A 12,797-nucleotide genomic window follows, 5' to 3' on the forward strand; every position below is an offset into this window, starting at 1 on the left:
CAATGTGGTCACGCAGTGGTCCCACCAGTCTGTGCTTGTGGCCCTTTTCTGGTCTATGTAGGGAGCATAGGCTGTACCAAGTGTCATGAGCAGCATCAGTCAGTTTGAGTCCGCCATATCTGTGTCCTCCTCCTCCTCCTGCTCTGTCACTAGCTCTGTCAGACAGAAAACACCACTGAACTGCCCAGCAGCAGCTCACAGAAGCTCTATCTGTGTCCTGAAGCAGAAATAAAAGGCCACACAAGAGAAGTTCTTAAAGTGCCAACTCCTCCATGTTGCTGGCTCTGATTGCAGGGAGCATGCGGACCAAAATGACAACTCGTCGGGATGTGCTGGAAGGCTGTTCAAACTTCCCGTATGTGCGGTGTGGACCGTTAAGTTTTCCCATGCTGTACCATGAACAAAGGGCTAGGGCGGCCACATTTCAGGAGGGTGCTAGGAAGTCTGGAATATGGTTGGGTGGACTTGCGGGGCTGTGTACTGCTGTGTGGATGCTGGATCCCCAGGTCCGGGCCTGGGTTAAAAAATTCTTAACCTAGGGTTGGCAATCAATGTAGATGCTCAAGCCTCGGGTTCTCAAACCCAGGGTCCGCTGACTCAAGTCTCACTAACCCTGGGCTTCCATTGCAGTGTAGACATCCCCATGGTCTTCTGCACACACTGCTTTGCAACATAGCATCACTCCAGCCGCCACCTCACACTAAGGGCTTGTCTATGTTTGGAACATTACAGCTGCATCAAGAATCCTGGCTTCTCTTCCTGGCTCTAGGAGTAGATTGTGGTCCAGGATAACAGATAGCACAGCGTCCCTGTCTGGGTCATCTGTGGGGTGTGAATTGGGGCTCTCTCGATATAAAAGCATGAGCCTCTACCACGTGAGCTAAAGAGCCGTCTCTCTTTGTTCTGGGGGCAGCAGCACTCATGGATCTCTAAATGTGGTCTATCGGCAACAGGTTGATGCCTGTCACAGAAGCAGCTGATTTGGCATGTTCCTTCCAAGGGGCTGTATGGCAAAGCTGCTGGGACTTTGTTCTTTTAGGGACAAAAAGAACTTCTGCCTGCAGTGGCCTTGTACAGGCTCCCAGCTATCTTATCAGTAACACAGATGGATGATAGCTGTCCCCCACCCACGCTACAAGGGCTTGGCTTGCCATAAGGGATGTGAAGGGCTGTATTAACCTCAGTCAGCGGAAGAGCTCTGCTGAGCTTGCAGTGAAGGGCACCAGAGGTGCCGACTTTCATTTTTCTGGGTGGGTGCTCCACCACGAGGCCCCGTCCGTACTCCACCCCTTCCCCCAAGGCCCCACCCTCGCTCCGGCTCTTACTGTCTCCTCTCTACCCCCTCCCACATGCCACCGAACAGCTGATTGGCGGGGCCTCCTGATCAGGGGGTGGCTGGTGGGATCTGAACACCCACTATTTTTTTTCCGTGGGTGTTCCAGCCCCAGAACCCCCAAGGAGTCGGCGCCTATGGAGGGCACTGTTCTCTGGACTGCAGGGCAGTAGTGGGGAGGCATCTTTCCCAAAATCCCAGAAAGGCTGGGAGGCTAGTTAGGATAAATGGGTGTGAATAGGCGGCACCAGATCCTGCAGTTCCTGCTGGGCACAAGTGGCTCTTGAAGCAGGGGAGCTTTGCTTGGCCAGGACCCTGCTTGCGCGTCGGTATCTCTGTTTGCATCTCCCCAGGCGTGCAGCACAGCCCGTGTCACAGGCCAGAAGGGTGTGTAAGGCTCACGCCAAGGTGCTCCGGAAGGTCTTCCTGGGCCTCCTGTGTGCAGGTGAGACTGTCAGGCCCTCTCACAACATGTGGGTGATCTCCCTGGGAATCAGAGACGCTAGAACCAAGAACCCCTCCTCAGCCAAGTGGACTCACCCCCTCAGCATGTTGTCCAGGCCTCGGACTAGTCTGGATTTCCGTGTCCCAAGCAAGGGGGGTCCACCCCTTGTCACAAAGGTTGCACCTGAGCCCAGTCCATCTCCCATCTTTCCAGCCACAGTGGGCCTGTGTCATTCTCGCCCTGTTGATCCCGGTCAGACCTTCTCCTCACGGTGGGTTTAGGCATCTCTAGTCCTGGAATAGCATGACCCTGTCCCCCCCACCCTGCCTGGTGAACATGCAGAGACCTCTACTTCTGCCTTCCTGTCAGTTCCTCCAGCCCCCAGGAATGGGCTGGTCACTACACGCCCATGAGCCAGCTTGCTTGACTGCTGTGGGATTGCTCTGCAGTGTAGGGGTTGTGTGGTGAGGGATGAGGGAGGAATAGCTGGAGGCAAGGGAGGGTTTGTGAGAGCTGAGTCTGCCCACAGGCCCCTGAAGCTGCTCACTGCCTCTGCCCTGCTTCTCCTCAGCATACTTGGCCTATTTCATTGCGGCCTGTTGGCTGGATTTCCAGCGAGCCATCGCCTTGGTAGTTATTACTGGTCTGGTCATCTTCTTTGTGGGCTGGGGCCTCATTCAGAAACACTGTGGAGCAAAGCTGACGAAGCTTCTGAGCCCCTGTCGGAAATGTTGCCTGAAGTCCTGGCCGTGGCTAAAATGGTGAGTCTGGCAATAGGCACGTTATCCACCGAAAGCAGCTTTCTGCTGGGCTGCATGTTTCTCCAGGTGCATTGGGTCTCCATCATGTCAGTGCACACACACCCCCAATGGGCATGGGACAGCTGGGCTGGTGTGCACACACAGAGGTTCTCTGTGAGCACGCACTAACTGGGCCTGCGCTGGACTCCAGGGCTGGGGGCTGTGCTGAAGCCGGCAGACACATGCTGGCATACACTCCCACACAGACATGGCCCTAGAGGCCTCTTTGGGGAGGGATCAGACAGCCATTCAAAGAGCAAACATCCCACCTTGGTCCCTGTGCCCGGGGTAGTATGGGTAATTCCTGGACTTTCCTGCCTTGCTGTGAAACCCTCGCTCACACAAGTGGCCCTGACTCACCCCAGTGGTCTCACTGGCTTTGGTCAGGCTACTTGTCCCCATGTAGACACTTACAGACTGTGATCAAGTCACCTCTTAACCTTCTTTTCAATGAACTAAATAGACTGTTTCTTTAGTCTCTCACTGTAGGGCTGATTTTCCAGACCTCAGATCATTCCTTTGGTTCTTTTTTTAACTCTTTCCAATTTTTCAATATCCTTTTTGAAGCATGGACACCAGAACTGGACCCAGTGTCCAGCAATGTCATACCTCCTCCGTGCCATATACAGATGTCATACCATGTCTCATTTGACGTTACCTTGTTTATCCATCTAAGAATCACATTAACTCTCTTAGCCACAGTATTGCACTGGGAGAAATTTAAATTTAACCAGAAAAAGGCAAATGCTTATTGGGAATTGTTTAAGAGCAGCTTACTAGAGACCCCAAAACCCCACAATCCCATCACTGAAGAAGGCCATACTGGTTAAAAAACTGATGTAGTTTAGAAGGGTAATGAAGGCAGATAAAAATAATAGATAGATAGATAGAAGAAAGGGAAAGTTGATGATAATAAATATAAATCAGAACCTAGGAAATGTAGAAAATTGATAAGGGAATCAAAGGGACACAAGGTGAAAGCACTGGGAGCTCATGTTCAATTGGTGCCCCTACATCTGTGCCCCTACATCCTTTTCAGAGTCCCTGCTTTCCAGGACTTTAAAGGTGCTATAAGTTCTTTGATCTAATATTTATAACTTTGCATTAGGTTGTGTTAAAACGCTTATTGTGCAAATAAGCTCACCTTACCATGTGATCCAGGTCACTCAGGAGAACTGACCAGTCCCCATCATTATTTGCCACTCCACCAATTTTTGTGTCGTCTGCAGATTTCGCCAGCAATGATTTTATATTTTCTTCCAAATCATTGATAAAATATTGACTAGCACTACACTGAAAACAACAGAAATACCCTCACTGGATAACAATTTCCTTTTTACTACAGTTACATTTTGAGATCTACTCTTTAACCAGTTTTTTAATCCATTTAATATGTGCTAGGCTTTTTTATTCAGTATTTCATACAGGACTTGGTCAAATGCCTTACAGAAATCTAAGTCTATTATAGGCTGACCAGACAGCAAGTGTGAAAAATCGGGACGGGGTGGGGGGTAATAGGAGCCTATATAAGAAAAAGCCCCAAATATTGGGACTGTCCCAATAAAATTGGGACATCTGGTCACCCTATTCTATTATGTCAGCCCACTTACCTTTATGAGCTAAATTTGTGATCTCATCAAAAAATAATGACTAGTTTGTTTGACCAGATCTATTATCCATAAAGACATGTTGACTGGTATTAAAATAGAGTGTAGAGAACTTATTTAGCACAGAATCAAGATGTTGAGAGCAAAATTAGTCAAGGATCAAAGAACATGAAGAGAAGACATTCTTAGATTACCTTATAGACTAACAGACGTATTGGAGCATGAGCTTTCGTGGGTGAATACCCACTATGCTAGGAGCCTGGGTAACTAACAAGAGGAGCTCATTTATGAACATAAATTGCATGAATTGCTCATTTATGAACATAAATTTTATTTTGTTGGTATTGCTCAGACCTAGTGGGATGATTCCCATGGTTGCAATGTGAAAAGCAATGATTATGGGGTGGACCAAAAGGGAGGGTAAGTGGCCCTCTATGTCAAAAATGCCATTACCTGTTTCCAAGTCACTGATAACTCAGAAGAAAATTATTTTGAATATGTATGGATGAATATCCTAATAGATAAAACACAAGATGGGATATTAGTTGGTGTCTGCTACAGACCACCAAATTACTAGGGAATAGAATGACTAGCTCTTTATGCACCTATCTTCAATGTGTAGGAAGAAAAGCCAAGTGATCATGGAGACTTCAGTTTGAGTGAAATATGCTGGAGGTCTCATGCTGCCAGTACTAAACACCTTTGGAATTTCTAAACATTATAGATGCCAGTTTCCTAACTCAAAAAGTGTTGCAGCCAACATGGGGGAATTCTTTATTCAACCTTGTCTTGACAGGTAAAGAGGAACTGATCACAGAACTGAAAATTGATGGTACTTTAGACAAGTGATCATGACTTGATCACATTTATAATGTGCAAGCAGAATAAAGTCCAAACGAGTAATATATATACCTGGTGCTTTAAAAGGGCCAATTTCACAACACTGATTAAACAATTATGAGCCAAATCAGTTGGGAGAAATTTAAATTTAACCAGAAAAAGGCAAATGCTTATTGGGAATTGTTTAAGAGCAGCTTACTAGAGACCCCAAAACCCCACAATCCCATCACTGAAGAAGGCCATACTGGTTAAAAAACTGATGTAGTTTAGAAGGGTAAGGAAGGCAGATAAAAATAATAGATAGATAGATAGAAGAAAGGGAAAGTTGATGATAATAAATATAAATCAGAACCTAGGAAATGTAGAAAATGGATAAGGGAATCAAAGGGACACAAGGTGAAATCTATGGTCAGCAGAATTAAGGATAATAAGGAGTTTTTAAAGTATATCAGGAACAAAAAGAATCCTCACAATGGCATTGGTCCATTACTACATGGAAATGTAGCATTATCAATAATAATGCAGAAAAGGCAGAAATGTTAACTAGATATTTCTATTCTGTATTTGGGAAAAAACAGATGAGATAGGTCTAACATATGAGGATGGTGATGATAACACTCTTTCCAATCCACTACTATTTGAGGAGGATGTTAAGCAGCACTACTAAAGTTGGACATTTTAAAATCAGCAGGTCCAGATAACTTGTATCCAAGAGTTTGAAAAGAGCTGGCTGAGGCGCTTGTTGGACTAATGTTGATTTTCAGTAAGTCTTGGAATATCGGGGAAGTGCAAGAAGACTGGAAGAAAGCTAATTCTGTGCCAATATTTTAACAGGATAAACAGGATGATTCCCATAATTATAGCCCTGTCAGCCTGATGTTGATCCTGGGCAAGATAATGGAGTAGCTGAAAAGAGACTTGATTAATGAAGAATTGAAGGAGAGTAATGGAAATTAATGCCAATCAACATTGGCTTATGGAAAATAGATCCTGTTAAACTAACTTGATTTTATTTATTTATTTATTTATTTGCTGAGATTACAATTTTGGTTGACAAAGGTAATAGTGTTGATGCAATATACTTAGACTTTTTAAAGGCATTTGACTTGGTACCACATGACATTTTGATTAAAAATCCTAGAAAGATGAAATTCAAATGGCACTCATTAAATGGATTAAAAGATGGCTAACTGTTAGGTCTCAATGTAAATGTAAACAGAGAATGACTTGGAAGTAAACATAAAATCATCACTGATAAAGTTGGCAGATGGTACATAAACTGGGGGAGTGGTAAATAACAAAGAGGACAGGTCATTAATACAAGAGCGATCTGGATTGCTTGGTAAACTGGGCACAAGCAAACAATGTGTGTTTTAATGTGGCTAAATATAAATGAATACATCTAGGAATAAAGAATGCAGGCCATACTTACTGCATGGGAGACTCTATCCTGGGAAGCAGGGACTCTGAAAAAAATCTGGGAGGTATGGTGGATAATCAGCTGAACATGAGCTCCCACTGCGACGCTGTGGCCAAAAGGGCTAATGTCATCCCTGGATGCATAAACAAGGGAATCTTGAGTAGGAGTAAAGAGATTATTTTACCTTTGTCTTTGGCACTGATATGACAAGTGCTGGAATACTGGTTCCATATTTCAGGAAGGATGTTGATAAATTTGAGAGAGTTCAGAGAAGAGTCATCACACTTGTTAAAGGATTAGAAAACCTGCCCTATAGTGAGAACCACAAGGAGCTCAATCTATTTAGCTTATCAAAGAGAAGGTTAAGGGGTGACTTGATCACAGTCTATAAGTACCTACATGGGAACAAATATTTAATAACGGGCTCTTCAATCTAGCAGAAAAAGGTCTAACACCATCCAATGGCTGGAAGTTAAAGCTAGACAAATTCAGACTGAAAATAATCTGTAAATTTTTAATAATGAGAGTAATTAACCATTGGAACAACTTACCAAGAGTCATGGTGGATTGCCCATCACTAACATGTTTTAACTCAAGACTGGATGTTTTTCTAAGAGATCTGCTCTAGGGATTATTTTGGGGAAGTTCTGTGGCCTTTGCTGTACCAGAGGTCAGACTCGGTGAGCGCTGGCCCCTTCTGCCCTTGGAATCTGTGAATCTATGAATTAATTATACTGCCACCATTAACTTTTTTACTGAGTGCATCCCATATCAACCTCTCCGTGATTTTGCCTAAGGTCTATGTCAGGCTAACCAGCTGATAGGTACCTGAGCCAGCGTTGGAGTCCTAAAAACACAAGTGCTGGAACGCAAGTCAGTGGGAGGCCCCGGTAGGGAACAGAAGCTGGATGGTAATAGGGGAGCTGGGCAGAGGTGGGGATAAGGACAATGCAGGGTGCTGGGAGAAGCCCAAAGGAGCAGCATGACTCCCCACAGAGCACATCCCATCCCTGCATCCCCCCTACCTTTGCGTGACTCCTACTCCCTGTGAGGGGTTCTGCTGTCCAGGTGCCCCCACTACCCAGCTCCCGACATTGTCCAGCACCGCAGTGAACGCCCCGTCCTGGCCGCTGCATCCTGGCTCCCTCTGTGCTGACCTACCACTGAGCAGCCTCCACCTGGGCCTGGCACCCACACCTGACATCTTGGAGGATGCTCTGCAGCGATGGAGGGAAAGGACCCACTTGGACCGGGTCCAGCAGAAGTATCACAATGCCGTTCCAAATCTTAGGAAAGCGCCAACACAGTATTCTAGCATGACTCGACGCTGACCTGAGCAGGATCTTATATTGCTGAGGCCAAGTCATCATCTGCCAGGTTGGGAAGGAGTCTCCTTACCAGCCATGAGTGTCACCCACGGATGCTGCTGTGAGAGCTCAGTGATAGCGAGGCACCCAGGAGTTGTCTACACTGCAGACTGACCAACTGGGGGTCTTTGTCTCCAATGAAAGGAGATGGCAGGCTCCTGTAGGAATATTCCTCAGCCATTCAGCATGACCTCCCTCCTCCTTGGGGCTAACTTCAACCAGCCGCTGCCACTGGGCCAGCTTGGGGACAGGATGTGATTTTGTGTGGTGAGGGGCAAGTAGAGTGTCAGCGGCATATTGCTGGCACTGAGCCCTTGTCATCTCACTGGAGGAGGAGAACTGATCCTCATGCTCCCAGGAGTTCCTGCAGCCACGTCACCTGGCCAACTTGCTGTCTGGTTCTTCCCCTGCAGGGTGTTCTGGCTGGCCATTCTGGTTGGTCTGGTCACATGGCTGGTTCTGGACACCTCCAAAAGGCCAGAGCAGCTGATTTCATTTGCTGGCCTCTGCGCGTTTGTTCTGTTCCTCTTTGCCTGCTCCAAGCACCATGCTGCAGTAAGTGGATGTGTTTCCTTTGGCTGGGCCAATGCTGCAGATGCTGCTTCTCCAAGGGAAGGTCTCCCTGACCAGCTCAGCTCTGGCTTGTCCTAGGGGCTGAAGGCAGAAGTTGTCTCTGGGAGCATGCACTTGTACTGTTTGCATTTGTTATCTCCTGGTGCCCCATAGAAGAAGCCTCTGGGGCACCAGCGGAAAAGGGGGAGGGCGTGCAGCTAGCAGAGCTCACTGGCAGAGATCAGAGAGGCAGTATGGCCAGAGAACAGAGCATAGGCCACCCACGCCTCTGAGCTTGGGCAATAAGTTCACCATCAACCTCCACCCGCAGTGGGGCCAGAAATACTGACCTAGGGCCAGAGTTACAAGGAGGTTCGGGCAGATAGGCACCTAGTGGGGTTTACAAAGCACTGAAGTGAGTTCAGCACCCGACTCCCATTGACTTTTAACCTCACCTGCGTGGGTAATCTTGAAAATCCCACTGGGTGCCTAGCTGAAACGTTAGATGCCTAAATACCTTTGTAATTCTGCCCCTCCCCCCACCCATTTCTTGTTCAGTGGGTCAGGCTTTGCTCTGGGTCACAGTGATGTAGGGCCATTGACAGCAAAGTGCCTCTGAGAGTGAGCCTGGCATGTGTGCAAAGGGTGATGTGTCCTTACATAGAGGGATTGTTCCCCTGGCACCCATTCCCTGATTTGCACCATCTCATTGTCTGTCTCCCTGGCCCCTTCCTCTGCTCTCTCTCTGTCTGCTCCTTGGTTTCCTCCCATTCCACCTCCTTATCCCGCTTTTTCAGAATGCACAGAATGGGATATTCAGAAAGCCCTGCCTCTCACTGGCCGGGGCCTGGTCAGCCAAACAGAGGTGGAGGCTCACTCTGGACTGGAGGGATCCCTTCAGAGAAGGGGGGAAGTGCATCTTGCAAGAGGCTCCCTCAGCCCAGCATGGTGGGTTCAGTGCTCAGATCCCTCACCTGGTCCTACCTGCTGTCTGTCTGGGTGTTTCTATGACACCCACCACCATGGCAGCTAAGTGCCTGCTGGCTCCTCCCATGAAATGACAGTGAGGCTTAGAGTCTTATATGACTAACAGAGGCTAGAGGCTGGAGTGGGAAGACGATGGGACTCAATACATAGAGCACTGTTTTGGTCTTGGTCCCAGGTGCCCTGGAGAGCCGTCTTCTGGGGCCTTGGCCTGGAGTTTGTTCTTGGGATCTTTATAATCAGAACGAATCCTGGATTCGAAGCATTCCAGTGGCTTGGCAATCAGATCCAGGTACTGAGTGTGCTGCTGCCAGACGGTAGGGGAGGTTTGAGATGGAGCGGGAAGAGGGCATGGAGGTGAGGTGGGACGGGCGTGTTTGGAGTCAGTGGAGATGGGTTTGGAGGTGGGAATGGGGTGGGTGTGGTTGGGGGTGGAGGTGAGGCTGGGGTGAGGTTGCGTATGGAGGTGGGGCTGGGAGGGTGGGGGTGGAAGATCAAGGTAGGGCTGGGGCTGGGGTGGAGGATGGGGGTGGGTCTGGAGGTGTGGCATGGAGGTGGGGCCAGGTGGGCGGGCATGGGGCTAGGTTCTAACTATTCTTTATTGCTCAGGAGATGGAGGCTTCAGCTGGTGTTGGCCAATAGCCTGCAGGCCAGGCCGTCACAGGGGACCTGGCATGACAAGCTGTTCCTCTATCTGTAGCAAGAAGCCGGGCAAGGAGTGGGCCTGGCTTTGGGCAGGAGCAGTGCAGAGAAGCAGAGGGAGGCTGAACAGTTCTAGGGCTAGGGCTAGTAAAGTTCCTTGTTCGGTGTTAGCTGAAAACGGCTCCCTCTGTCCTGGGGCCCCACAAGCTCTGGCCATTCTCTCATGTTGTTGGTTCCCATAAATTTGTCAGTAAGTGGGGGCTCCCCAACTCCTGTAGCCCTCAGTGTCCTGGCACCCAGGAGGCAGCCTCCCACCCCGTTCCCTTTATCTGGGCCTGACTCCTTGCCACAGAGACCCCAATGCTGCCATGAAGTCCCTGGTGGCTGCTGCAGCCCTTGCCTCCAGATCATTTGTCAGGCCGCTGATACCTCCCTTACATTCCTGGATCTCCTCCAGTTCCCCCTCCTCCACTCTGTCCAGGGCAGGGGCTCTAGAGGCTTCCCCATGCCATGCAATCCACACTGGGGCAGGAGGGATTGTTGCTGTGATCCCCAGGCAGGGCTAGAGCACTGTGTGAGGGAGGGGGTTTGGGGTTTTTTCCCATGACGGTCGTGACTGAAGAGGCCTTGTGGCATATTCTCCGTAGCACTGCTCCCCAACATGTACCATCTCCCCACACAGATCTTTCTGAGTTACACCACCGCTGGCTCCAGCTTCGTCTTTGGGGACAGACTGATCACGGAGGCCTTTGCCTTTCAGGTCAGCACGTGGGTCACGGGGAGGACAGTGGGTGTTAGGAACTAGCTTTCCTTTGGCCTGGGTCATCCTGCCAGGCCTACGAGGGGAGGCCATTGGCACCGCTCGGGGAAGGGGGAGCATGAGGTGCAGAGCAGCCCTGGCTCTCATTCTGCCATTCTATGCCTGCAGCGAGAGCTGGTACCATGAGATCCTCCTTCTATCTGCCATGCAGCCCTGGCACTGCCGGAGCCCCAGGGCTCATGGGCCATCCTGTGGACTATTCTGTGCTCTGTGATTCTGTGCCATGCCATGCCCAGCTGCAGGCACTGGGGCAAGATGTGGGGCTTCAGCCTGTTCTCTGCCACAGGCTCCCAGCAAGCCCTGCTCAGCCCCTGTACTGACCCTGTGCGCTGCTGTTCTGCCTGCAGGCTTTACCGATTGTCGTGTTCTTCAGCTGTGTGATGTCCATTCTCTACTACGTTGGCCTCATGCAGTGGCTCATCCTAAAGGTAAGGCCAAGCCCTGGGTCTCGGGGGATTGCAGCTCTGGTACAAGGGGGGATTGATGGCAGAACCTGCTCCTCCCGCATGTTGCATGGGGCTGTACAGGTCTTTGTGCCCCAGTGTTCATGTCACTACCCAGTCTGTCCCCCTGTCCCCCCTTGAACTAACCTAGACTTTGGCAGGTGGAGCCCCTGCCAGGGTACTCGGTTTAGCCAACTTGCTGGGAGCCCCAGCTCGCAGTGTGGCACCCACACAAGTCCCAGAAGCTCCTGGCACTGGCAGGCTGGGGCAGCAGGAATCCTTACGAAAGGGGAACACCTGACTGGAAGCTTTGTATTAACATAGGACTCAGCCCCAGAGGGGCTGTCCTGAGATCTCAGGAGCTCCCGTGGGGCTGTGCAAAGCCCTGGTACCAGAGCACTCATCCCTGGATCTCTGCCTCAGCCACACGTCTTGGATCTGGGCCCTCAGCCAGGCAGGGTCTGACCTCTGGGGATAGAGCCTTTGTGAAATGTCCTGGATTTGTCCTGAGGCTGAGCCCTGCCTGCTTCCCTGCAGATCTCCTGGCTGCTGCAAATCACCATGGGTACTACGCCCACTGAGACCCTCAGCGTGGCAGGAAACATCTTTGTAGGACAGGTAAGAGCTGCTGGGAGGCAACGTAGCATCCCTCAGGCAGCACCATGACATGACCACCAAGCACCTCACACCCCCCACAAAGGGCAGAGTGCCCCCCGCCCTCCGTACAGAGCCATGCCCTGCAGCAGGGAGCAGCTGCTGTGTGGTGTTTCTCCTGAGCCCTCACAGCCAGGAAATGCAGAGATGTCAGGGCCCTCTCCACAGCCTCTGGGTCCCTTTGGAGATGCATGTCTCAGCCCCATGATGGAGGCCAGGCCCCTGGTCCCATTTCCCAGTAGCGTAGCTAGCGGGGTTCAGGGGAAGCAGCCGGTTCCCCTCAGCACATTTTCAAAAGGCGGTGCTTGCTGGGCTGGTGCTGGTGGCAGCGCAGCCGGAGAAGCCATGCGAGGGGGCGGGCACAGCCGGAGGGGCGAGGGGGCCAGCTCCTCGGTCATCACGCCCCACGCTCAGCGCGGCCCCAACATTGCCACAGCCACCTTCTGCAGCGGCGGCTCAGGGCTCGGCGGCCAAGCGCTCCCTGCCCCTTGCTAATGTGGCGGGGGGAGGCGAAAGGGCCCCTGCGCCTTTAAGGCCGCCTGGCTGATGAGCCCCGCGTGGAGCTCACCGAGCGCTGGGAGCAGGCTGGGGACAGGCGGCGGTGCAGGATGGAAGGTGAGCAGCGGGGGTCCGGTGCCTTACACTAGGGGGTCCAGGCAAGGGGCTCCCCAGGGCCGGGCCCGCAGGGCAGGGGCACAGGCCGTGCTGTCTGGATGGGGGGCCCTGGCACGGCGAAGGAGCCTGGAGCCTGGGTGGGGGGGACGGGACCCCGTGGGTGAGGCCGGGCGACACAGCCTGGCGTGGGACACCTGCAGAGCGCGCTGGGCAGCAGAGTCTCTCCTGGGGATGGGGGGGTATCCGCACCCCTGGGAAGCCCGCAGGAGTCCTGA

The 12,797-nt window shown here is 50.9% G+C and overlaps 1 protein-coding gene across 1 annotated transcript in view; it reads left to right on the forward strand.

Annotated features, from left to right (window-relative positions):
* SLC28A2 (solute carrier family 28 member 2) overlaps positions 1-12,797 on the forward strand; it is a 106,988-nt gene that overhangs the window by 67,898 nt on the left and 26,293 nt on the right. Inside the window, exons 5-11 of the mRNA XM_039491827.1 lie at positions 1,687-1,778; positions 2,350-2,539; positions 8,226-8,367; positions 9,527-9,640; positions 10,673-10,750; positions 11,158-11,238; positions 11,791-11,871. Of these exons, the coding sequence (XP_039347761.1) occupies positions 1,687-1,778; positions 2,350-2,539; positions 8,226-8,367; positions 9,527-9,640; positions 10,673-10,750; positions 11,158-11,238; positions 11,791-11,871 (778 nt within the window). The remainder of the gene's footprint in view (positions 1-1,686; positions 1,779-2,349; positions 2,540-8,225; positions 8,368-9,526; positions 9,641-10,672; positions 10,751-11,157; positions 11,239-11,790; positions 11,872-12,797) is intronic.

The sequence above is a fragment of the Mauremys reevesii genome, linkage group 10 (genome assembly GCF_016161935.1).
Source record: "Mauremys reevesii isolate NIE-2019 linkage group 10, ASM1616193v1, whole genome shotgun sequence".
Classification (NCBI taxonomy): Eukaryota; Metazoa; Chordata; order Testudines; family Geoemydidae; genus Mauremys; species Mauremys reevesii.